This window comes from Rosa chinensis, chromosome 6 (assembly GCF_002994745.2).
Source record: "Rosa chinensis cultivar Old Blush chromosome 6, RchiOBHm-V2, whole genome shotgun sequence".
NCBI lineage: Eukaryota > Viridiplantae > Streptophyta > Magnoliopsida > Rosales > Rosaceae > Rosa > Rosa chinensis.
This window is the reverse complement of record NC_037093.1, coordinates 65,925,510-65,951,540: the sequence shown is the minus strand read 5'-3', so window position 1 is coordinate 65,951,540 and position 26,031 is coordinate 65,925,510. Positions and strand designations below refer to the sequence as shown.

At 37.7% G+C, this 26,031-nt stretch overlaps 2 protein-coding genes and 4 pseudogenes across 3 annotated transcripts; 4 read left to right on the top strand and 2 right to left on the bottom strand.

The window, feature by feature from the left end:
• Nucleotides 1-867: 867 nt before the first annotated feature.
• On the bottom strand, nt 868-3,554 carry LOC112172707 (origin of replication complex subunit 2). The gene is made up of 6 exons (XM_024310166.2): nt 3,363-3,554; nt 3,160-3,266; nt 2,388-2,520; nt 1,957-2,251; nt 1,217-1,444; nt 868-1,136 (listed from the first exon to the last, which is right to left on the bottom strand). Exons 1-6 carry the CDS (start codon nt 3,489-3,491, stop codon nt 937-939), a joined length of 1,092 nt encoding a protein of 363 aa, XP_024165934.1. The 5' UTR covers nt 3,492-3,554; the 3' UTR covers nt 868-936.
• Nucleotides 3,555-4,788: 1,234 nt separating this feature from the next.
• LOC112173842 lies at nt 4,789-8,739 on the top strand. 2 transcript variants are annotated; one of them, XM_024311529.2, is made up of 8 exons: nt 4,789-4,943; nt 5,025-5,406; nt 5,527-5,615; nt 5,722-5,863; nt 7,306-7,404; nt 7,519-7,644; nt 7,805-8,064; nt 8,169-8,739. In XM_024311529.2, the coding sequence occupies exons 2-8, from the start codon at nt 5,232-5,234 to the stop codon at nt 8,280-8,282; spliced, it is 1,005 nt and encodes a 334-aa protein (XP_024167297.1). In that variant the 5' UTR covers nt 4,789-4,943; nt 5,025-5,231; the 3' UTR covers nt 8,283-8,739. The 2 variants fall into 2 exon arrangements, with proteins under 2 accessions (XP_024167297.1, XP_024167298.1); XM_024311530.2 differs by having other exon boundaries at nt 4,790-5,406; nt 5,530-5,615.
• Nucleotides 8,740-13,773: 5,034 nt separating this feature from the next.
• Nucleotides 13,774-14,376, top strand: LOC112171791 (annotated as a pseudogene).
• Nucleotides 14,377-17,810: 3,434 nt separating this feature from the next.
• Nucleotides 17,811-20,346, top strand: LOC112171790 (annotated as a pseudogene).
• A 773-nt stretch (nt 20,347-21,119) lies between these two features.
• Nucleotides 21,120-23,242, bottom strand: LOC112174219 (annotated as a pseudogene).
• Nucleotides 23,243-25,332: 2,090 nt separating this feature from the next.
• Nucleotides 25,333-26,024, top strand: LOC112173377 (annotated as a pseudogene).
• Nucleotides 26,025-26,031: the final 7 nt, after the last annotated feature.

The following is a 26,031-nucleotide window of genomic DNA, read 5'->3' as shown; positions in this document are numbered from 1 at the left end:
GATCTATTTGTTATCTAACTTTCGGCACAATTGTCAGTTACTCCCACACGAAACAAATTCTGTTTCAAACTTTCACTTCCGTAAAAGTCTTCGAACTATTCTTCCAACAGTCAATTTTCAATAATTTTTATCAATTTTTACCGTAAATCCTAAAACATTGAAAAACAAATTGTTTTATGTAAACACACCCAACACGGCGTGTCTCCTCATGTTTTGAGCTTAGGGGCTATGAAAAAGAACACTATTAATCTAATGTGTTACGTACATAATGTGAGCTTAGGGGCTATGAAAAAGAACACTATTAATCTAATTTTCAATTTCCCTTTGTCAACTTTCCATGAATTGGTGAAATTCGATAACTCTCAAAATTCATGGAAAGTTGACAAAGGGAAATTGAAAATTTTTGAAAATCACAGTACAAATTCAAAGAAGATGGAGCAAGTTGACTATTATGGCTTTTATCCTAAGAATATGACAAGCTATTTAAAGTAACCCTTATCTTGGCAAGATGTTCATCGAGGCTAGTAGGCAGATAAAGCCAGTATATACCTTGGTTTCAGCTGATAAGGCCAGATTTGTCTTCAGGCATCCCACACCTCACAAACTGATCATATATACTAAACTGTGTACAGCACACAGATGCTCACACACGGTGAACATGACAGTTTTAGTTTTCATATTTGTCCAATTGTCCATCCTTGATCAAAACCGCTCCTCAGAAAACCCTCCTCTTTTCTTTGTCTAGGTTTTTAGTTATTTACACTTTTCTGGCCTGCACCCAGCTTCAATTCCCTGCAGCTAATGCAATGAACCTCCCCGTGCCAAAGAAATGAAATAGAATAAAATGTTTACGTAGGAAGTAAGAAATTTAGATACTCGACACTTCTGTTAGAACTCAAATTTTGCCAAATTCGGAGGAATGAGGATTTTAAGTAGTTACTGAGTCATCTCCACTAGTAGTTTTTCAAGTGCCTCACTTGTTAGAGGAATGTACAAGCAATCCTGGCCATCAGAATGCCTTCTTGTTTTGACCAACTCATGATCTTTGAATTCGGTCAAATGGGAGTTGAGCATAGGCCGGCTGCCCACAAGGAAGCGTTCGCGACAGGTTGCAAACAGATTATCAATTGGCATCCCTGAAACAACAGATATTATTGACATGGATTAGAAAAAAGGTTAAAGCTCCAAGAGTTCATATAGGGTTGTAGCTGCCTACCTTCTTCTTCAGAGTGAGACAGTTGATATTCTGCAAGAATTTTGAACACGCCCTGGGCATTGGGTGTCAAACTCTGTAAAACTATAACAGCATTTTTGGCAGTTTGGGTGGTATTGCCATGAGCTAGAATCAAGGGAAAGAACGTTCCTTCGATCTTGTATGGCGCAAAGGTAGGAACATGATACCAGCACCAGTTGAATTGAGTGTGAACCATCTTCTTGTCCCACACTATCAAGTGAAAAAAGGTGTGACTAAACTTGATTACAAGCAATTTTTCAATGCAACATTTCTTTCATGCAGACAATTTATTAGATATTTGAGGTCAGCATAACTGTAGAGTCACAAGAAATTACTCTTTTTAAGCCCATCTTTATAAAGACATGCAGGTGATGCTTCGGGATATACATTAGTCACAACTCAGAAGGGAGACATTATTTCTCCAGAAGCAAAGATGCCTGAGTGAACCTCCTATTTTTAAGTGTAGACCTTCCTTAGCTTAATAAAGAGACCCAAAACAAGGTTTAAAGTTGAACCCAAAATGAGGTCCATAACTTTGTAAGCTAGAAACATCTAGAAATAAACATAACAAGGAAATTTTAGTTCCCCAGATATGGAATTACTGAAAAAGTAGATGGCATAATAAAACTGAACAAACACAGAAACAAGAAACAGTCATAGCCTGACACTACCAGCTAAAGTACTATCTAAAATATAACAAACTCTAAAGAGAGTAGACTTACAAAGAGGTGCATTCACATGATCGATAGAGGCCACAATACGAATATTGGGACAAGAAGCAACTCTTGCAAGATACTGCTGGATTTCAGAGTCCCTTAATCCAGGCCCATCAATGTTGTGAATGATTACACATACAAGAAATTCACTTGTCCTATCCTCTGATCCATCCAAAAATGCAAGAAGATCCTCCACAGATCGAGAACTAAAGGGTTGTTGATCTTTGGACAAGCTCTTAGAAGGAGTCCTGCGTTTGATTTTCAATTGATCCCATAGAACTTCAGCTAAGGATGTCAAAACCTACAATTTCAACATCAACCCGTACATTAACAGAGATGGTAATGTTGAATTTTGCCTATCAGAACTTAGTTCTAGGAAATGGCACATGCAGAACAATCATATATTGCTCGGGAACCATATGCCAACAAAACAGAACCTGCTTTATATTTATTGTTGGAAGATATCCATTGATAACAAACGCAGAATACTCGGTCAAGGATGTTGAAGCAAAATCTTCAAGCAAAGTCTTCTTCGATCCAAATCCATACATGAGAAGACCAAGACCACACCTAAGAACATGAAATAAGGTGAGTACCAACATGTCAACGAGTTTTGGATAACAGTAAAGTATAAACAAGGAGATAAGTACAAACAGCAATACACAAACCAGTTACAAAAGTTATTAAATTAAAGAGAAATACAAAAGGCAAATCTCAAAACTTTTAAACTCCAATCCATGTCAAAATGGACTTAAAACAATAAATAAACGGGGATAAAGTCCAGAAAACACTCAATGGCTAAAAGAATAGAATGCAATTCCTTGAGATTGGAAAATGTTAAGCAACTGCCTACAGAATGAATGAACCAGAATGTGGTAAAATCAGCAATCGAATAAGTATATCAATTAAAAAGCACTATAATTTCTAAAATGTAGCCAGAAAGATGACTAGGAATAACTTCAAGAAACAACCTTTAATGTCAGCAGACATCCAACACTGAGTTCAAGGCCAATGACCAGGGAGGTTAATTAGCTAATGGCATCTTTGAACAGTAGAATCCTAACTCTAGAAACCCAAAATAGTTGTTACCATCCAACATTAGATACATACCTGAAAATTTATGCATATACCCCCAAGTCTACACAGTTCCAATTTAAAAAAGAATAGCATTTAGCATATCAGTGATCAATGTATAAAGCAATGTCATACCTAAGATCAAAAGCCCATCTGGGGTACAACCTCTTATAACTGCTAATCAAATCCTTGATCTCTTTCTCATGTTTGGGTTCAATATTAGATACAGCTGCCCTCAGTTCCTGCCCATTTCAGAAATAGATTCCAAAAGTTTCAAACTTTAGCAAAAGCAATGAAATTTGATGAAAGATTTTGAAGGAATTGAAAGCGAGCATTACCTGTTCGTCGACGATATTGATATCGGAGAGCTTAGAGTGGGATTTCACGGCGGAGCCACCGAGCTCCTTCGCCAGAAAGTAGTTTCTAGAGAACCCAAACTCTTCGTCGTCGGCATCGTTCATCTCCATTGCCCTTCGATTTTGAGTTTGACCACAGCCCCAACGCTACTCAGAGTAGAAGAATTAACTAGGGCACCAGTTCTGTAGGTGCTGATTTTCCCGCGGTTTTACGCTGCCCGAGGGAAAAAGGGTTGGGCTGAGAATTGGGCCTTTCTGAAAGGCAAAGCGTGGCCCATTTTTCATTGGGCATCTTTGGTTGTTGTCGACGCCTAGAAAAAAGGGTGTACAACTGGTATTAATGACGTGACAACTGAAACTTTGTAATTATGGTCAGTTGGTAACTAATAATGGCATAACACCAGGCATTTATTACTTATTAGTGACGGACTTGATCGGTACCAATAACTGTTTAAGATGCTTTCTGATTTTTGCAAAGTAGATTAAAAAGGCACTTTGTCCCTGTGTATAAAACTGACTTTTCAATTTATTTTCGTTCGAAATCTACAAATTACGCTATTCATTTATGATAATACTTAACGTATTAATAATTTGAATGAGACTTAAACCAACATCTCAATTAAATTTGAAATAAACATCTTTACATGAAGCCCAAAGTTTTTAAATGAAGTGACATTATGAGTTCGACATTTAGGTCTCCATTTCAAGTCTCTATATGTGTTGGATCCAAAATAAATAAAGAATAAGATAATAGATGCTTAATCACCACGGCACCACATGTTGTCGAGTTGGTAAGAGCCTCTAGGTGTGGAACCCCTACACCTAGGTTCGAATCCAGTCGATACTTATTGGAGTTAAATCCCAATATATTCTTTATGGCCGGAGGGAGGGGGGACATGATCCCTGGACATGGATTAGTCTCTGGGCTTAGGAATCATTTGAGAAACCGTGCGATTTATGCATAAACTAGCTCTATACATTAATAGAGCTAACTAGCTTGAGGACAGCTGATCTGCTTCTATAACTTTGTTTTGATACTTAAATATCAAATTAAATCTATTTAACAAATCAATATTATACGGAAAATACTTGCATCTGAATTAATATGTATGTGAGCATTCAAACTCTCTTTTATTTACTTTCACTCAGCAATCTAAATCTATGATTTAAGTCATTTAATCATTCAAAAGTTATATCAATTATTAAGAGAAAGATCATATATGCAAAAATTAATCATAAATAAAAATTATTTATTAATTCGATTGTATTAAATTAATGAATAATAATCGTAAAGAGTTTTGATTTTCACTGTAGCTATCCCATTATATCATCGTAATTTTTTATAATGTCAATAAAAAGAAAAGAGAATAATAATAATAAAGAAATAAAAGGAACACGGGGACCCTGAGCTCTGACCCCTGCGCAGGATAGCCAGGGGCACATGACACAAAGCAAACAGGTTGATTAGCTTCCACCACAACCCAGAGCAACACCAACAATCACGGAATCGTCTCCAGAACACACACAATCACAATCACTACCCCCATCTTCCTTCCTAATTCGGTAACACCTCTCTTTAATCCCCTCTCATTATTCTACTTCCCCACCCCAAAACCCTCTTTAACTGTCTCCTAATTACGACAGCTTACCGCTAATTACATCGGAAACCCAAATCAAAAGCGCCCCCCCAACTCATTTCACTACTCGTGCATCCCCATACCCACAGCACGCAATCCCAAAATCCGGGCGTGGTTTCTGGGCCGTTGGATTTGATCTGGGTCTGTCTGTCTCTCTCTCTATCTGATCGATCTGTGGGAAGAGGCTATGGTGGGATGAAGGAGAGAGAAAGGAATGGCTCGTGGAGGAGGAGAATGGGCAATTCATAAAGTGGTTAGAGGGAAATGGGCTTGTTCTTACAAGAAGACCACTCTCATCGTTTGCTGCATTAACATTGTCGTTGCTCTCTATGTTCTTCGCTCTCTCTACGCTTCTCTCTACATCTATTCCGACAGAGATTCACGTCTCAGTAGGATTCTCTTTTTTTTTTATCTCAACTATTTTATTTTTTGGCTGTTTCGGGAGAAACCCAGTTGCTAATTCCATGTTTAATTAAGGGAAACTGTTTTGTTTAATTAATTTGGTTCAGCTGTTGAGTACACTCCGGATCAGATTAGGAAAATGGAGGAATCAGTTCGGATTCGAAAGTCAGCCGAACCTGTAGAGCTTATTAGATTGGTAAGCAAAAAAAAAGGATCCGAGTCTGATCTGTTTTGATTGAAGCTGTAGAGGGATTTGCTGGAATGTTGATTTTGATGAAGGGAGTGTTTGTTATGACTTTTAGGTGAAGCAATTTAAGAAGGAGCTTTCCGCTGAGCCTTCACTGGGGTTTGAATTGCCGGAGTCTTTGAAACTGAAGCTAACCAATGAGATAATTGCCGAGTTGAAGAGTTTGCCTCTCAAGGCAAATGTCAGTGAGCAAAGAGGTTAGTGCGCCGCGAGTTTCTTTTACCCTGCCTCGCTTTTCTTTTTGAGATTCATGCAAATTCTACCTATGCAGCACACTGCCCATCAATATGAGTATGAATTTACATTTTCATATTTGTCGGGTTTTACACTCTTATATCAAACTAGATCTAAGTGTTGATGAGAAACTCATAGCAAGTGGTTGTTTTCGTATCATTTGTCATGATGGAATCAAGACCAGTGTTCTCCTGAGCACAGTCAAGATATATGGGTGCAATAGAAATCCAAATATTCTTATCACTGTTAAATCCCTAATCATTATACCTTTTAAGTAATTCTAATAGTATGACTTAATTTTCTATTGGGCATGCTTTCTTGTTAATTGTATCTCTTATGGAAACACATGATCATGTAGCAATAGCATCATATGGTATGCTCCCTGCTTCCAATTTCGAGTAATAGGACTAGAATCTATTGAAAGAAAACAATTGAACTGAGGTTTATATGTAGAAACAAGCTATGGGATGGCATACCAGGTTGTCCATTTTTTTTTTCAGCAATAGAACTAGAAAAGTAGAAATTTAGGATGAAGGAACTGACAAGAAGTAAAATAAGGTTTATATATACAAAAAAGCTATGAGGCAGCGTATATGAAAGGGATTTAAGGGAAGATAGTCTTTTTCGTTCTTTCTGTTCTGTTATGTTATTTTTCCTTGTTTGTGTTTTTTTTTTCCCTCAAGGAACAACCTGCTATCCTGATAGTATCATAACTTGTAATTTTTCTCCCTTTTTTATGACAACCAGATTACAATAAGGATGTGACCCAAGTGCAAGGGGTTAATTTTAAGCATACTTTGCACCTCTCTAGAACTGTATGAATGATTGTGACAGAGTAGAGCAGAAACTCCCTAAAAATGCAGCACTTTTTGCTGCCATTTTTCTGTTTTTGGTGGATGGTGGCCTGGATAATTCTTACTACAATAGCTTACGAATTACTATGTTACTCAAGCAACTTGGGAATTATTTTGTTTTTTGTCGACTTAGGAATTACTGTATTGCTGGTGCTGTTTTAGAGCTTCTTATGTATTTGTGTTTTTGTAGTAGGGTTGTTTATGGTTTTTAGATGTATGCATCTTGTGTTTTACTTTTGAGTTCCATGTAAGTGTAAAGGGATTCTTTCACTTGTTTAGTACACATATTCTGCTCAATAATGAAATTTTCAAACCTGGTAATCCCATATACATTCTATTCTACTTGTAAAAATTTTGACCTTTGCGTATCTATAACCTTGAAAAGTATAAACGCCCATGTTTATTATAAGATCTTTTGCAAAGCTCTTATCCACTGGTAATAATTAAAGTTGCCAAATATGACTGTAATGAGCTGAGTGATGCATGATATTGTGATTTAGTTCTGTCTGTTATTAACTCATCATGTCTATGGTGTTTGCTTAAACAAACAGACTTTGCTGAAAGATGGTGTAATGAAAAACTTGAACAAGCTAAACAGTTGATCCGTGAGAAAGGGACTTTAAATTCAACAACTTTGCTGGAGGAAGCAGGTATTCTGAACGTTTTGTTCTTTTTTGGGGTACTTTAATCTTATCTGTGTATGAAGCAAGTGTTTTAGTAAAATTATCAGTAGTGTTTACTATTCTGAGCTTCATTGTCTGTAGTAATACTTGTAAAAGCTTTGGAGTCTGATAGGACACAGCTGTTGGAAGATATTGGCCTTTGGATACCTTCTGAAATTGTTAACAATGAACACGACGATAAACCTGAGGGTGAACCGGATGACTTAGGTATTTCATCAGTTCCTTTTCTTCCCCTGCCCCCGCCCCTTTTACGTACATTCACAGAAGTATAGGTCATGATAATTATCTGCCAATTTTGAGATATTTGTTCCTTTTGCTGCCACAAACTTATTATAGTATTAATGTGTGTAATCTTTTCCTCTTGAAGATGAAGTTTTACCCGGCAGGCCTCTTCCACCTGAATGCCACGCTGAACTTCATACAGATTATGATGGTGCTGCTGTAAGATGGGGCCTTAACTACCACAAAGAAAGTGCAGCTGACTGTTGTCAGGCTTGCTTGGTTCAAGCAAAACGTGCCAAGCCTAATGAAAAGAAATGTAATGTATGGGTTTACTGTCCTGCAGAAGATGGTTGCCATTCTCCCGATATCTATGAGCATAGACTTGGAGAGTGCTGGCTGAAATTTGTAAGAATCAAACAACTTTTCATTATTATCTCCCCAGCAGATTATTTGTCATTATGTAGATTCGCTCTGGTCTAATATTTCTTGTTTCAATTAATAAAATGCAGGCAGAAACACCTAAGCTTAATTTCAAGAACAAGTATCCGGAGTCATACAGAAGGTCACACCCATCTGCACCGATTATTGTTCCTTGGGCCTCTGGCATTGTTGGTGCCGCATAAGAGCATTGTCCCACAAAAACGACAAACTCTCGTCATTGTCAGGTGACCTGCATAGGTTTCCATGTTCTGGGAATATTGCAAAATGCATGAAGTAGCTCTGCCGGAATCTGTAATCATTGTCTCCCTGTGTTTGTTATATTTTTGTTCCTTACTAATTGTTTTGTGAGAAAAAAGAAGGAGAAATAGGGAGAATTTTTTTAGGAGACTCAAGGCCCGGGTAAAATAGGGTATGCTCCATGCTGTTGTTGTTTCACAAGTCATTTTTTGTAACACGGATTGTCATGGTCTTGGTGCTGATAATTCAAGATAAAGAAGTCTTGGTTAGAGGCAAAGTGAGTTCTGTTAGATATGGAAAATTTTCCTGTGAAGTATTAATTAATGGGAAATGTGAGTTTCTGTTTCTGAACACTTTGTAATGCTCCTTTTGTACAAGCAGATACTTAATTTCTTGTTTCTAGAGACTAGAGTATCTTTTGGTCCAAGTTTTCTTCTTTTTTGTACTCATCGGTTGGTTTGTATCTTGAGGAAGATAATAATCCATGTAGAGGGTAGAGGCTCGTTCCTTTCTGCCTGATTCAAAGTAAGGTTGAAAGTGATTACAGAACTGAAGCTGATTTGAAATTTGTTATTTTTATTATTCAGATGGATTGAATGATAAATGCTCTTAAACACTTAATTGAAAGAGTTTTGGTTTAGAATGCATGAATCAAAGAACGAGTTTGATATCCCGACTCATTTCTGCGTTAGAAACATAGAATCCGACTTCCCATCTTATTACTTTTTTGGTTCTGTTTGGTTTGCAGAATTTCATTTTTCGGCAGAGCGCTAAAAACCAAAATGGGGCACGACCAGACCCGACCCGACCGTTTTCCAAACCTAATAAACCCCGGCCCAAAAATTCCGCCTTCTTATTTGTTATACTTTATTCACAGTCTCCCAGTCGTCGAACTTTGAGACTTGTCCGCCGAAAGCACAGAGAGATCCATATTCCGGCCCATCTATTTCACCGGTGGCAATGTCTCCAGCTCCGACAATCGAGCTCGTCGCCGTGAGATGAACCTAAATGTGAACTTGCTTCTCTTTCATCCTTTCTGTTTTACTTTTTCTTTTGTTTGAATTTCTGCCCAACTCGTTTGTAATTTCGTTGAAACCCAACTCATTTCTGCGTTAGAATCCGACTTCACCTCATATTGCATTTTAGGCTGTCTTTGATTTGCAGAGTCTCACTTTTGGGCAGACAACCAGTAATGGTAGTCAATAATCACTTAGTGGACCATTATTGCCACCTCTACAAGGCACATCTTTCACACCATTGAACATTGTTTAATGGCGCTCGATCACTTTACTCGAAGTCACAAACCAACTAATATTTTTTTTTTTTTTTTGGACGTGAAAACCAACTAATATTCAATCAAGAATTTTGTTGGTCACAAACCAACTCATATTCAATCAAGAATTTTGTTGGTAGGGCTTACATACATGTTATATATATATATATACACACACACACTCAGTTTCAATGAATTCATCTATTTGTTTCCCCCTTTGTTTAATCTTTAGCTTCTGGTTTAGGAATATATATATATAAATATATATATATATATGAATTTAGTCAAACTAAGCCTTTATTCTAAGGGAAAATGATCATTTACCCGATTTTAGGCTAAAAATTACCCACTTGCTCCACCAACTGTTTTTTAACCCCATTTACCCAAAACACTCTAAGGGATTATTTCCCCTTTACCCAATTAATTTTTTTTCTTTTTTTTTGAGACTTTTTTGCCCTCTCCTTCTTTCTCACTTAGAGAGAGAAGTCACCTTCCACCTTGTTGTGCTACGGTGACCAGTGGCCGGCGCGGTCTCCTGCGACCAGACTCCGGCGACCGGTGACGGGACTCCGGCGACCGGTGACAGGACTCCGGCGAACGGTGACCGGATTCCGGCGACCGGTGACCGGACTCCGGCGAACGGTGACCGGATTCCGACGACCGGTGACCGGATTCCAGAATCCAGCTATTATTGCCCCCAGTAATCATATTACTGCCCCCCAGTAATCATATTATTGCCTCCCAAAAATCATATTATTGACGTCCAGTGAATTGTATGAACTCCCAAAACCAAAATGAATACACTACAGGAACAATTGATCAATTTATAATCATATTACTGCTCCCCAGTAATCATATTATTGCCCCCCAATACAAAGTCCAATGTCTCTACTGCCTCCCAATAGACCACCAAAAATGTACCATTTTGTAGGATTCACTGATAATTTGACCTTAATACACAGAAAACAACAAGTAACTTATCAAAACACCATATTATAGTGATCCATGTCCCTCGTATCAAGGTCTACTGGGGGCCAATAATGTGTCTACTGCCCCCCAGTAGACCATCAAACAAACCCCACAGTTACATTGCAATCTCAGGATACCAAAAAAAAAAAAAAAAAAAAGTGCTCTGGGCACCCACGTCTAAAGCTGATCGTGATTTCTCGCCGGTGCTGGTGTAAGAGAGAGATAGGTGATTGTGCTTGGTTGTATTTGAACTCGATTGTGTACGAGAGAAGCATGGGGTTGATATCGTCAGTGTCGGGGCGAGAGACGGAGATGATGGTGGTGGTGGGCAACTCCTCGAAAATCCTCGGGGACTGGAACAACGATTGCCGGAACGATAGAGGCCTAAACCCTCAAAACCCCAGAACCGAAACACCCAGAATTCCAAACCCCAAAATCGAAACACCACCCAGAACTTCAAACCCAATGAAAGGCCCAATCTTTCGAAACCCCATTTTCCTTCACTCCCTGATGTCACCAGCAACAGTGAAAAAGCAAAGACCTTTGAGAATCTTCCGAAGCTGCCGTTGATTTCAGCCACCAACATTGGAGTTTGGTACGAAGAAGCTGAAGATTTGGAAGGCAAAGTGGTCGGGAAGATGAAGAAAGCCGAGGCAAGGAGTGACAAGGAGTGGCGATGGTCGGGATCGCCGATCAATCGAACGGCGACAAGGACGTTGGAGTGGCTGGATCGCCGATCATTCGAACGACGACGAGAACGTTGGATCGCCGACTGGAGCTTCATCGTCGTCTTCAGGTTTGGACTGCATCTCCGGCGTGGCGATCAGAGAGAGAGAGACAGACCGGAGGTGGAGATCATGGGGAGGAGAGAGAGAGAGAGAGAGAGAGAGAGAGAGAGAGAGAGAGAGAGAGAGAGAGAGAGAGAGAGAGAGAGAGAGAGAGAGAGAGAGAGAGAGAGAGAGAGAGTGGAGGTGGAGATCGGGGGAGAGAGAGAGAGAGTTTGGGAAGGAGAGAGAGACTGATAGGAGATGGATGGGTTTTAATTTAATAATAGGGGCACAATTGTCAAAAGATGTTAGATTTGGGTAAATGGGTTAAAAAAACTCTTAGTGGAGTAAGTGGACAATATTTATGCTGAAATTGGGTAAGTGGTCACGGCCCCTTTATTCTAAACTTTCATACCTGATTTTTAGAAACTTTCACATTAGTGCCAAGAGTTTCCAACCTGACCCAACTTGCACACACGCTGTCCATGACGGAGTTAACTATCAAGCCACGCGCTAATTTTGGATAGGTATTTGGGTCATTTCCTTACCCAACCTTATTTGTCTCCTCCACTGAAGCAGAGACACAGATCCCTTCTTTCTCCCCTCATCGCCACTTTCGTCTCCGATTCTTCTGCAACTATAGAAACTCAGCCATCCAGATCTTTGTCAAATGGGCCTGCAGATTCCTACATCGGTAACCTAATTAGCCTCACCTCTAAGTATGAAATTCTCTACTAGGGTATCCTCTTCGACATCAATACCAAGAATTCAGCATCGGCTTGATGGTATTGCAAAGACCTCGCCCTTTGGCTTTGCTGAGCTCTTGGGTCCATTTTGTTTTTGTGAATTTCATCTGGGTTTTGCTGAGTTGTGATTGGAAAATGGATTTGAGCTACTTTCTGTGATTTGAGCCTATGTTCTTTCCCTAACCCTTAAAGATGCTTGCCGATTAGCCTTTGTCTCCTCTGCGTTTGGATTCACAGATGGCCAAATGGTAATTAGAAGCCATTGACAGGGGTAATTGGAGGAGACGGATTGACCTGTTTTTGAATCAACCTCTGTTTCTTGTAGGAATAGCCCCACCAATTGACCTGTTAGTTGACATTGGAGGTAAAGACAGAGGAGACGGATCTACCCTCAAAGTTTGCCACCTAGCATGATAGTTAACGTTATCATGGACGACATGTACGAAATTTAGGTCGGACTGGCTAACCTGGATACCAAAATATAGTTTCTAAAACTCAGGTATGAAAATTTAGAACGGGGCATAGTTTAGGTAAGTTTTTTTTCCCTCCAGTTTATTATAAATTGTTGGTACCCACCAAAAGTAGAAAGCCAAAAATACACCTATGACTTGGAATGGAAATAATGCAAGAGTGTGATCACGCAAAACATGCGACAAAAGCTTCTTTTCCCCCTTCATCCTTTTAGCACGAGAAATTCTAAATACACACTCCTAATCACTTAATACACATCCCTATTATTTTATATTTCAAATTAAATTTTGTAGGTAGGTTAAATGACCAAAACAGACATCTATGCATTAGAAGAAAAAGAAATAGTCATATTTTCATTATATTAAACTATTTATGTATAAATTGTTAGATAAACACAACAAATTTATATACATGGCCTCCTAATTTAATACAAGAATAAAGATAGAAATTATCTAATTAATTTAATTTTTCCTTATATAAATTGTAATTAAATGAGATTAGAAACCATAATATTTAGAATTTCAAAAGCAATGACATTAAATGTTTTTAAAACGGATCCATTTTTTAGTTAATTTCCTCTCTTTTTTTCTAAGAGATATGATTAATCCATTTATTTTCTAATATAAAACATCATGGGTGAAAAAACTTTGTAATTGTTAATTTGTTTGGCCCCTCTAATGACAATTTTGTAGTTCTGCCATTGTGAAGAAACTACTGATATAGTTTTGGTTAAATGTTCAGCTCATAATTTTATACTTGATTAACATGGTATTTGGTTGATGAGAACTCAAATAATACAAAACTTATTTATATGCATCTATTTAAAGTGAACAATAATAAATCTTTATAGATTTCTCAATAACTAACACAAGTAATCAATATGGTCATTTACAAAACATCAATTAATATACTAGAATATACTAATCATATTAAATAGTAGCCTTAATATAGTCAAATAATAGGACATTTCATGATTTTTGAGATTAAGGATATTTTAGATACTTTGGGTTGTGTATTTAGTAAAATATTAAAATGAAAAATTAAATGAGTAGTGTATTAAGTATGGAGTGTGTATTAAGTAATTAAGGGTGTGTATTTAAAACTTCTCTTTTAGCACAGGTGTACAAAATCACTTCTCTATAATTCAACTCATCTGTGTCTGTTGACTTGAAAACCTCTCCCATCCTCTCTCTCCTCCATCTTCTTCTTAATGGGTTCCAGTGAAGTCTCGCTTGAAGTTCCTCCATCCGCGCGAGTACTCAAAGATGGAACAATTGAGAGACTTGCCGGAACCCAAGTTGTTCCGGCCTGGTTGGACCTTCAAACGGGAGTTTTGTTCCAAAGACATAGTGATTTTCCCACAAACCGGTGTCTCAGCTAGACTTTACCGACCCAATATCACTGGTACCGACCAAAAGCTTCCTTTGATCATTTACTATCATGGTGGAGCTTTTTGCATAGCTTCAGCTCCCGAGCCACGTACTCTACCACAACTGCCTTAACATGCTTGTTGCTGAGGCCAGAGCTATTGCTGTTTCTATTAATTACAGATTAGCCCTAAGCATCCATTATCGATTGCCTATGAGGATTCTTGGGCAGTACTTCAATGGGTTTTGGTGGTGAAGATCGTGACGATTGGGTTAAGGATCATGTTGAATTTGAGCAAGCAATGTTCTTGGTGGGAGATAGTGTTGGGCCTAATATTGCACACCACTCGGCCTTGCGGGTCAAGAAGTCCGACCCATCCTTATTTATGGGGGAAAGTTCCGATTGGCCGGGAGGTGGAGAAAAGCTAAAAGGTTTTATATATTGACGGACACAAACCAAAATTAATAGAAAGCTCGATCTGTTATTCAAGCATAAATAACATTATAAAAAGAATCAAGTATGGTGGTTGAGCATGCAGATTCCGACTTCAGATTAGTACTTAAGCATCAGCTAGCTTTTCACTGAAATGAATAAAGTTCTATTTTCTCATAGACTTAGTGGTCTGTGACTCTCTGCCGTGGTCTATAGTAAAGAAACTTTCCCTTCCTAAGGCCTTCTCCAACCCAATTGTTTAAAGTGCCAAAGGGCCCCAAAAAAGCCCTTTCATTCTCCAACCCATGAGGCTAAGGGGTAAAGTGCCATTTTTTATGGTCAGATGTGAGGTTAAAGGGGTATTTTTAGCCCTTGGAGGAGCCCTTTGGCCCTTCAAAAAACTGGATCAGAATAAAGCTGGACCACTCGGGTAGTGGAGGGTGACAACAGCATGATGTCAGCAACAATTAGTTGCTGACGTAAGCTAGACGTTGGTTAAATTTTTTTTTTTTATAGCCGTTAGTAATGTGATTTTTATTTTTTTTAAATTTTTTTAATAGCCGTTGGTTTATATATATATATATATATAATTTTTTTAGCCGTTGGTTTGTGTGTGTGTGTGTGTGTGTGTATATATATATATATATATACTATAAATACATATGACTTCAACATTTTTTTTCACATCTTCCTTCTATATATATATCTCCCTAATCTAAATCTTTCATTTTCTCCCTATTCTTAATCTCTCATTTATTTTACTTTCATTTTCTTTTTTGTTTAAACACTTTCGAAATGAGTTCTAATTGGTTCAATAAGTGGCAAGAAAGGTTACATGCAGAAGAGGAAGAGGATGAAGAAGACAATGAAGAAGATGAAGAGATGGAAATGCATGCAACACAAGTTAATTATGACGACGGCAGCTACTTGGTTGGCAAATAACCAACTCCATCCACAACTGCAATGTGATTGATTTTTCAAAGCTTTCAATTTCTGATTTTAATAATTGTCAGGGTTGTCACTGACAAGTGTTTGCATTTTCTTACTTTGTTGTGTAACTTTTAATTGCTTATGTCATGAATAAAATAAATATTAAAAATATGATTCCAAAGAAAAATTCCATTTCAAAATTAGCTAAAGATATTTTTAATTATCTTTAAAAAAAAATACAACCGAAAAAATATTTTTTATCATAAAAATTATTTCAATTACTATAAGTCAATTGACTTTAAAAAATAACCACATATATATAACCAATCCAAAATGTTAAAATATATTTTAGGGCGATAATTTAGCCTTGACGGGTTGAAGACGGTTGATGTCAGATCAATGAATAGTATAGAATTTAGGGCTAAAATTTAGCCCCACGACTATTTTTAGCCCTTTGGATTTGAGATAGCCTAAACTTCTCAGTGAGTTTGAACCTAAAAAAGAAAGTTGTGAAACGACATCCAGATTGACCAAAACCCATGAGAAGCACGAGTGGCATGCCTGTATGCTCAAAATAGTAAAGACAAAACCTGTTTTTATGCTAACCAGGTGAAGGAAAACTTTGCCAAAAAAAAGTAGAATAATGACAACAACAAAAAATTGCTATAGTACTACGGTAGGTCAAGTGACTCACTGTGGCCATACATGCATGATTCACAAATGTGCAATTATTTTCTGCAATTTGCCAATAGGTGCTCTGCTCATTGCGGAATATAGAAAAACGTACAATAAAAAATAAAAAATAAAAACCGTAAAAGACTGAATTTGCCACACACCAAAAGAAAAATGAAAAACTAAAGGAACTCATATAGATTCCATGCAATGGACATAGGGTCATTTGTTCATGTCTGATACTAATTACTGTAAGTAACTGATGAATTAACCCAACTAATAACAAGACTATTAAGTCCCCCTAGCCTTCATATATAACCATGTTATACTTTAATTTTGATTATGACGACTGTTTAACAATCCTAAAACATCAAGAACTCGAAAGTTTAGTAAATTTCTTCATATATACCAGTTAAACACTTAAATGGGGTTTTAGGTTAAAATCTAGTTACTCGTACGTGTCTGATATTCAATATATACACTGTTATTACTCGTGTAAATTGGCATGACGATTTCAGGTCATACGTACCCAGCTCAGCTAGATTGATTTATCTGTTCCATGCATGCTTGGAAATTTCCTCCTAATTATTGGTCCATATATAACAATTTCCGACTCCGTGTCTTCAACAGATCGAGGATAATGTTTGAAAATACAGCAATATTTTGAATGGAGGAAAAATAAGCCACGCGTATTCTTGAAGCTAGCTAGAAACTATATGGATCCTCCATGCATATGGAGTTATAAACTTAATTTTATGAACTGTATATTAATTCCCAAATATCATATGTTATCTGCGTGCATCACATGAACTGTTTGTCATTATTGTTCTTGTCTTTTTGAGCATCAAGACTTTCACGATTGAATGGAAAGAACATTTACACAGCAGCATCCAGATCGAGCAAGGGACCATTACTCTGATCAATCAGGTATTCACACCAGATCCAGTTCTGCATGCAAGACCATTATCTCGATCAATTATTCACAGCAAAATAAACACACGATTTAAGCATGCATGCATGCAAAGACCTGCAAATAAAAGACAAAGAAATCGTGTTTCACAAAAAGAAAAGAGACAAGAACGGGAGTCAAGAACTGAAGCAATGCGCCCCATCTTGGTTGGGATGCTCAAACGTTGATGTTAACTGTACCCAGAAGAAATCTGAATGGACTTATTTTTTTCGTCCACTCAAATTGAACAAAAAAAAGAAGAAATGTCAGTTTGGAGATAACATCTTTCGTTTGGGCCTTTGTTTCTCCATAACACCAAAAACAAAGAAAACGTCATCATCTACTCGATCCGGGACCATTAATTTTTTATTTTTTTTAATAAAATTTATTTTTAAAGAAAGAACCATTACTATTTTTGTTTTGGCAAGTTAGGTAAAGTAATTTCCATTATTAGAAACAACCAAAAGAAACCCCAAATTAATTCTCTTGATCAAACTCGTGGACGAATTCCACGCATATAACCTAAAATGCATTGATAATGGGTAAAAAAAAAAATCATAAAATTTATAACATAACTTTAATCTCCAAGTAATCCCGTTCTCTATTAAAAAAAAAATACTGGAAAATTATAAATATGAGTTGGTTCAGGTGTGGACTGATGAAAAATGCACTAAATGTCTATATGCTATGCATAGAGCTAGTTTTTTTTTTTTTTTTCTCGGTTTGCAATGGGAACATCCACATTTGAATGATTTCTAGGGGTAAACCACAACACGTTACTGTGATCAAGCTGATTACATAATTTTTAGGATCCATTCTTTTCTTTAAGTTGTGAAGTTATCAAAATATATATCATGCCAAAAATTTAATCATATCAGAAGTCTCCTTTACCCTTAATGCCTACAGGCTATGACATAGGTACGTGTCTGTAAAATGTTAGAGATATAATTGTGAGAGTATAGTTTTCACCCTTCATCATTTCCACGTGCATTGAATTTCAAGTGCAAACAGAGTAAGGGAGGTTAGGAGACCTCTATATAAAGCCTATACAAGCTCTGTAATCTTCACTCATCATCCTAGCTTATAAGTTCTTCAAGTTATCTCAGTTTTATTAGCTTCTAGCTAACTAAGTAAACAGTACTAGCTAGCTAGTCGAGATGGAGAAAGCAGGTGCATTCCTTTGCCATCCCCTCCCTCACATGGAAAGCTCATCACTGTTCTCAGCATTGATGGAGGTGGAATCAAAGGGATTATCCCGGGACTCTACTCAGCTTCCTAGAGTCCGAGCTCCAGGTAATTAACAAAAAAAAAAAATGTTAATTTATATATACTGAACACGTATTTAATATTAATTATTGGTTATTATTGATAAAGTAATCTGGGGTTCACACTAAAACCAATTGGCAATGGATGGTGTGGCCCAAACTCTTATAACTCATAGGCAATGTCTCATTTTTCCCACGTGGGATGTATACTCTCAACAATTATGTTGTATATATGCAGAAGCTGGATGGTGAGGCTGCAAGGTTGGCAGATTATTTCGATGTTATTGCAGGGACTAGCACAGGTGGCCTTGTCACTGCCATGCTTGCCGCCCCGGATCAAAACAACCGTCCCTTGTTTGCGGCTAACCAGATTGTCGATTTTTACCTTGAGCACTGCCCTAAAATATTCCCTCAAATCAAGTAATTATATCTCCAACAATAATAATCTCCAACACTAATAATTAATTGAAATTTAATTAGTAATTACTATTACGCTTAACGATTAACCATGATCTATTTAACTAATTTCCTTGTGCATATATGTTGTATATCTGTCCACAGTATTCCACTGTTTGGTGACGCCTTAGAAAATGCAAAGGGTGTATACGCTCCAAAATATGATGGCAAGTATTTACACAAACTTATCAAGGAAAAATTAGGAGATAGACGATTGAACCAGACATTGACCAATGTTGTGATCCCAACTTTTGATATAAGTTGCCTCCAACCAGCTATCTTCTCCACTACGAGGTTTGTTTCGGTCTGATCCTTAAAAATTTCTAGTGTATATAATGTATATTTTTGGTGCTGTTACTAATATATAATTCTTAATAATGAGAAAAAATTATTATATGTTGGTTTATTGTAGTTGAAAGGAACAAGAAATTAGATCCGGCTCTACTGTCGGATATATGCATCGGAACTTCAGCAGCACCAACTTATCTTCCCTCGCATTATTTCAAAACCGCAACAAGAGAATTCCATCTCGTTGATGGCGGTGTGGCTGCTAATAACCCGGTATTAACTAATTGATCATATCGTTGATCACTTTCCAAGCAATAAAATTTATCATCAAAATAAAAAGTCACATGTGTTAATTATACTTCTCAGGGTTTGACTGCTATAACCGAAGTGACAAAGAAATCAAGAAGGGAAATACTGACTTCTCTCCGGTTGAGGCAGCTGATCAGGGTAATAGGTTCCTCCTCATATCTTGGGTACTGGTTCATCAGCAAAATCCAAGTACGATGCCAGAGTAGCAGCTAAGTGGGGTATTATGGCATGGTTGATGCAAGCCAACTTTCAATGTCCATTGTTAGATGTACTCACTGAAGCAAGTAGTGACATGGTAGATTGCCACCTTTCTACCCTTTTCCAAGCTCTTTGGTCTGACGATAACTACCTTCGAATTCAGGTACATATATATATTATATACATCGATCTAATCAATATAAATATATGACCTTTTAAATTGAATCATGTTTTAAACAATTGATAAGGGAACAAACAATCTGATTATTTTGATTATTTGCTTAACTAATGTGATCGCGTACAAGTGCTCCATGGCATCCAGTGTAATACGCTTATACTCTCTAACGTGGGCAGGATGACCAATTGAGCACCGACTTGAATTCTATGGATAATGCTACGCCCGAAAACTTGAAAAAACTTGTAAAAGTGGGAGAGGCACTGTTAAAGAAACAAGCTTCAAAGTTGAATATAGTTACCGGGCTCCATGAGCCTGATGAACGTCATATTACTAATGAAGAGGCTCTCAGAAGGTACTTATTGATTACAATTACTCTCTGTACGTACTGGGATTTGTATCAAAGCATCATAAACATATATTCATTACTATTATTATTATTAATTAGTTATTTGTTTTCTTAATCAATCTGCATATGCAGGGTAGCGGCAGTTCTCTCCAAAGAGAAGAAGGAACGTGCAATCAGATCAGCAGCACCACAAGCAAACCCAGCATCTGCCAGCTGATCGATAAGCTTGATACTCGATCTATTGAAGAAAAATAAATGCCCATCATATATAGTGATGGTGGAATATTGATGCTTAATACTAGAGTTTCGACTATCTTGTAACTCAGTACGTGCGTTCTGAGATTATGTTCTCAATAAATACCAATCTACTACCTATGTTATTTGTGATGGAATCAGCTTGTTCTGCACTATAATTTTCCTTTTCTTCATTTCGAAGCTTTAAGTCTCATGAGTTTAATTAGAAACAAAACATCACATCTATCAGTAAAAGAATTAATGGTACGTGACTTAACATAAAAGCTAGCTTAATCGCTGTTGAGAGTCGAAGTATTTTCAAATTTAACATCTCCTATTCTCCAACCTTCTTCATCAGCTAAAGCACCACGTGTCATAGATCTGGAGGTTCATTCAGTGGGTTGGCTGGAAGGCTTAGTTAATTTAAGAGTTCCTCGGTATTTCTTTCTTTTTTTCTTTAAGTTGATTTGTAAATTGTCTTTCATGATTATATGGGTTTCACAACTAAAATCAATTATCGATGGATGAAGTTGATCTAAATTCTTGTAAACTTATAGATAAGGTCCCTATATTGTCATGTGGGAGTCATACTCTCAAAACCACCCCCCCGACAAATTTTCATATATCGGGCGACGTGAAGCTAGTGAGACCACAAGGCATATGTGGGAAAGAATCTGGAATAACCCGCTCTAGTAGTAATCTAGGCTTACCAACCACAACCAATTGATAATGGAGGAAGTTAACTCGAATTCATATAAACCCATAGGCAATGTCTCAACCTTCCCCGGTAGGATTCATACTCTCAACATAATTCATCTACTTCATGTTTATGAATTCTATAACGAGTTCATCTTACTTTCTTATATATGAATCATCTCAATTATTGTGTTTATTGATCGCTCAAATGCCGGAGAAAAGCTAACAGGTTTTATTGACGGATACAAACCAGAATTAATAGAAAGCTTGATCTGTTACATTGATGATATCCAGCCACCTGGGTTTTATTCGATCATAAATAACATTATAAAAAGAATCAAGTATGGTGGTTGATGATCATGTGCCCCCATACGATGAGATTACAACATGCAAATTGTTTTATTACTTCAAACAATGTGTGCTAAAATAAAGAACCATATGCCAAGACTTTCTCGTAGAACTTTGTAACATACATATCAGTGAGACTTTGCAATATGTCCATGGGGAGTCCTTGCAAGGCGAAGCCACTTCTCTTCGGACAGCAATTTTGCAAACCTACATATTAATATCAGTTACAAATTTCTCTTAGCTAGGTTACATATTTTACCATTCTATATATTGAAACCTGTTGAGCAAGTAGGGTTTTCAAACATTTTATGTACGTAGTTACCTTATAAGAGCCTCTTTATTAGTCTCATGATTACAAGCTTCGAATTTGCCTGTCTCTAAATTAACCCTGGAAACTGGTTGGTTCAATAGTCCATCACCAACTCTGAGAAGATGGTCCAGATTCTTCTGTGTTGCTATATCTACGGAAGATACTTCGCCGCTTAGCGTGTCATCCTGCGTTTGTTCAATTCCATCCAATTTAGTACGTGTATGTGTATCTCAATTATACATGAACTCAACTCAAATTTATGCTATATAGAAGCATATACCTGAATTCGAAGATAGTTTTTCTCCGAGTGAAGGGCTTTGAAAACCACAGAAAGATGCAAATCGACCATATCGGCACTTGCTTGACTGAAAGCATTGATTAATGGGGTGGAACCACCGCTCGTTAACCAATTCAACACACCCCACTTGGAGGCAACATGAGCATTGTATTTCAGTTCAGCTTTCGATGAGCCAGTTCCTAAGGATATCACCAGAAATCTTCCATAGTCCATTGGTTTTATAGGAAAGAAGTCTGAACTCCCCTTAATTAATTCCTTTGTCACTTCACCAATTGCAATCAAAGTCTGAGAGGGCAAAAATAAAATTATTGGTTTATTTTTCTTAATGGTTGATATTGGCTATGTGATAATATGAGTATTGAATATACCGGATTATTTGCTGCCAATCCACCATCTATCAGGTGAAATTCTCTAACTTTTCCTTCGAGGCCGTTGGTTTTAAAATAATGAGCTGGAGGTAAGTTGGCGCCGCTGAGGTTGCAATACATATGTCCGAAAGTAGGGCATCAAAGGAAGGCTTATTTTTCACCTGTCCATCAAATAAATTTAAGCACATGCACGTCACAATTCACTTGAATATATCATTGCAGTTAATTTTCTTGTTAACTAGTTTCGACATGGTAGTAAATACCTGTAAGATGTAAAAATGAAATAGAACTGTAGATCAACCTTGAAGCTGGAAAATATAGCTGGCTGGAGATTCTTTATGTCAAATGCTGGAATGACAACATTAGTCAATGTTTGATTCAGTTTTTTGTCACCAAGCTTTTCCCTAACCAAGCCATGTAGATACTTCCCATCGTATTTCGGTCCTGCTAGAGCTCTGATGATCTTTCTAGCACGAGGAAACAGCCAACCACTGTAGACGACAATGGTTAAAATGTTATAGAGCTTAGAAGAAATTAGTCATCCAAATTAATATTTAATCGAGTGTGCGTAGCAATGAAATAATAGTTCAGAATTGAACTAAGATTAACATTAACGTACGTCTTCTGGGGGAAGATTTGGGGGAGTGGGTCAGTAGAAGTCCTTGATATCTTTGGCAGCAAATAGTGGACGGTCATTCTCATTTGGGCTGTGAGCATGGCAGTTACGAGACCACCTGTGCTTGTCCCTGAAATCACATCGAAATAGTCGGCGAGTCTTGCATCTTCACCGTCCAGCTTCTGCAACATCGTTGAAACATTAATAACTGATTAATTAAACGAGTAGGAGCATACAATTTATAATTTTTGTATGTATCTTCACCATTTTGACATATGTTCTACCTGAAGTTCAGACTCAAGGAAAGCAAGGATGGTTCCTGGGATAAGCCTCTTATTCCACCGCCGTCGATGCTCAGAACAGTGATTAGGTTTCCAAAGGTTGGGGGCTGTAAAGCGATACTACCAGTTCTTTCCATAGCTACGATCAGTTTGACTTTGAGCTAGCTCGCAAATAGCTAGAACAAGTTTTTTTTAACTTGGTGAATGAGTTTCCATCTGAAAGAAGTAGAGGGTATTTATACTTAAAGCTCCTAGCAGCTAGCTAGATAGCCGTATGGACAGATCGACTACTCATCATTTTCCTGGAAAAGTAGACGTACACCATACCAATCAATGGCCGGATCTCATGCGTGCATGACCATATTTAAAATTGGAATTGATGCAAGGTTAATTGAAATGGTCAATCAATTAAACGTTTTAATTGAGCATGGCATGGCCTTGTATATAAGTAAACATTACCATCACTTAACAGACATCAGCACTATAAGTCTATAAAATAGTAGCTGAAGTTAATCTCCAGTTCATCCATGAGCTATTCCTTAACCAATTAAGTTTAATTAATTATGTGTCTGCAGTGACTTGGAGATATAGAAGCAAATGTGTAACCATGAATAAAAATCAATTGAACATGTGATAGAAACATAATCAAATATTAAGGATAATGATTAATATGGAAGGCTGCCAAAATCATCATCTATTACTTTTGTTTTTGGGCTTCATGTGCGGAATATTTTGTATCTGCGTCAGTGTGTAGATTAGTCACGTACAATTAATTAGAATTACCAGTTCGGAGTCCCGTACGTAAGACCCCTGATCATTGGAATTAAATTAAATCATGTTCGTCATGCCGGCCGTCGACTTATTGCTCAAATGATTTCCACGCATTGATTTCGGCGATTATGAGCATCTATTTAGAGAACCATTCAAGACAAAATAAATAAAATTAGAACTCCCCAAAAGTTAGGTTTTGTCCTCTATTACTCAAAACCTACGGATTAAAATCTAATCATCAGTTAGTTTCCGAGAAAAACAAATAAATAAATCATAGCATCATTAATTTCAGTAATTTGTTGCAGTAGTCATTTTCTTTGTTCTACAATGACACCATGCACTTAGAGATATAAAGGGAAAAATAGAACATTGGAAAACAGCCAGATTTGTATTATGTAGGGGACCTTTCTTTCCTCGAAGATAAACAAAGATATTCGATTTGCACCTCTGTTAATTGGTTAGCTATCGTGAACGTTAAAGGCCCAGAAAACAAAGTTTATGACGAATGAGATGAGGATTTCTGCTTGTTTTGTTTTTGATTAACATGCATTTTATTATAATGATTAAGCCGGACAGAACAAATAAGGGCCGAATTAATTTGATGTTTAAAGTGGTGTAAACACAAAATTAGTCCTAAAAGTACATCCCTGCCAATTATGTGGGCAGCCCAGGTTTACATATTGGGTGCTCATAATTTTTAAGCTGAATCATCGAATGTTATACAAATTGGCTAGGATTAAAAAAGAGTTGAAGGACCAACACTTCTAAAGACGTTATATCCAGCTAGAAGCTATAATACAGGGTTGAAAATAAGTGGTGAAAACGTTTTCACTTTTCAGCCATTATATCTGTTAATGTGTGATCATTACCCACTTTCTAGTGAGTGCAATTCTATTTCATCTGCAGCATCCTAGAATTTGGCTCCCGTGGAATTGGCTTTATTTATTTACTAGCTGGATTTGATCCTATTCTCAGTTCAATACGTTCCACAATTTGTCTCAATCGAGTACTCCCAATTTAATTTTGAGAAAAATTAAGTCACCGTCCCCAAACTATGCTGCCAAGGCCAATTTGATACCCAAACTCTCAAAAGTATCAATGTGATACCCAAAGACATATTTTGACATCAACGTGATACTTCCGTCCAAAATTTGTGACGGCGCCGTTTCTTTGCTGACGTGGCAAGCACGTGGAGACAAAAAACAAAGATAAAGACCAATTTACCCTTTTCTTTGGTTAATTATTTTTTTCTTTTTCTTTTTCCTTCTTCTTCTCTGATGATCTGGGGACTTTCTCATAAAACTTGACATCATCATCATCAGGAGAGTCGAACGAGACAGGTCTGACGACGGTGGGCGTGGGCTCGGATCTGGTCAGCGACCGGCGAAGCGACTAGGGAGTCGAATGAAGTGTTGAGCCCAATGGGCTCGGAGTTTTGTGGTGGTTCAGAGTCGGAGTTGGGGTGGGGTGGTTGTTATCGAAATTGGGGCAGGGGTTGTCGGAATTGGGGCGGTGGTTGTCGGCGTCGGAGAGGTCGATGAATTCCCAGAGAGAGTCTTGATCGGAGTCTTCGAATTGCAAGAATTGGAGGACGACCCTCGCAACAGGAACCGCCTCCGTCATCTCCGATCACCGCTATGTTAATTTCTAATTTGTTAATTTCTTGAATTGATTCTCCTTAAAATGTCATCGGTTCAGCGCCAATCGAGCTCCGGCTCCGACGGATCTGTGGTGGATGACAAGAAGAGGAAGAAGATGCAGTCTAATCGCGAATCGGCCTAGCGATCGCGGATGAAGATGCAGAAGCGTGTGGAGGAGCTGACGGCGGAGATCAGCCGGCTCCAGATCGAACAGCCAAATCCGGCAGAGCATCGACTCCAAGGACAAAGCCTACAGCGAGGTGGAGGCCTGGAACAATGTCATGAGGGCTCAGGAGAAGGAGCTGACTGATCGACTTCGCTACTTGGAGTCGATTGAACAGACTTTTGTGGAGTTCAGCGGCGTCTTCGATAAGGACATTAACGACATGGCTGAGATGCATGACTCTCTGCTCAATCCGTGGCAGCTTCCTTACTCGACTCAGTCGATCACCGCTTCTTCTGCTAATATGTTTCTCGATTGGCCATGATCTGCATTAGTCCTTTGCTTTTCGATT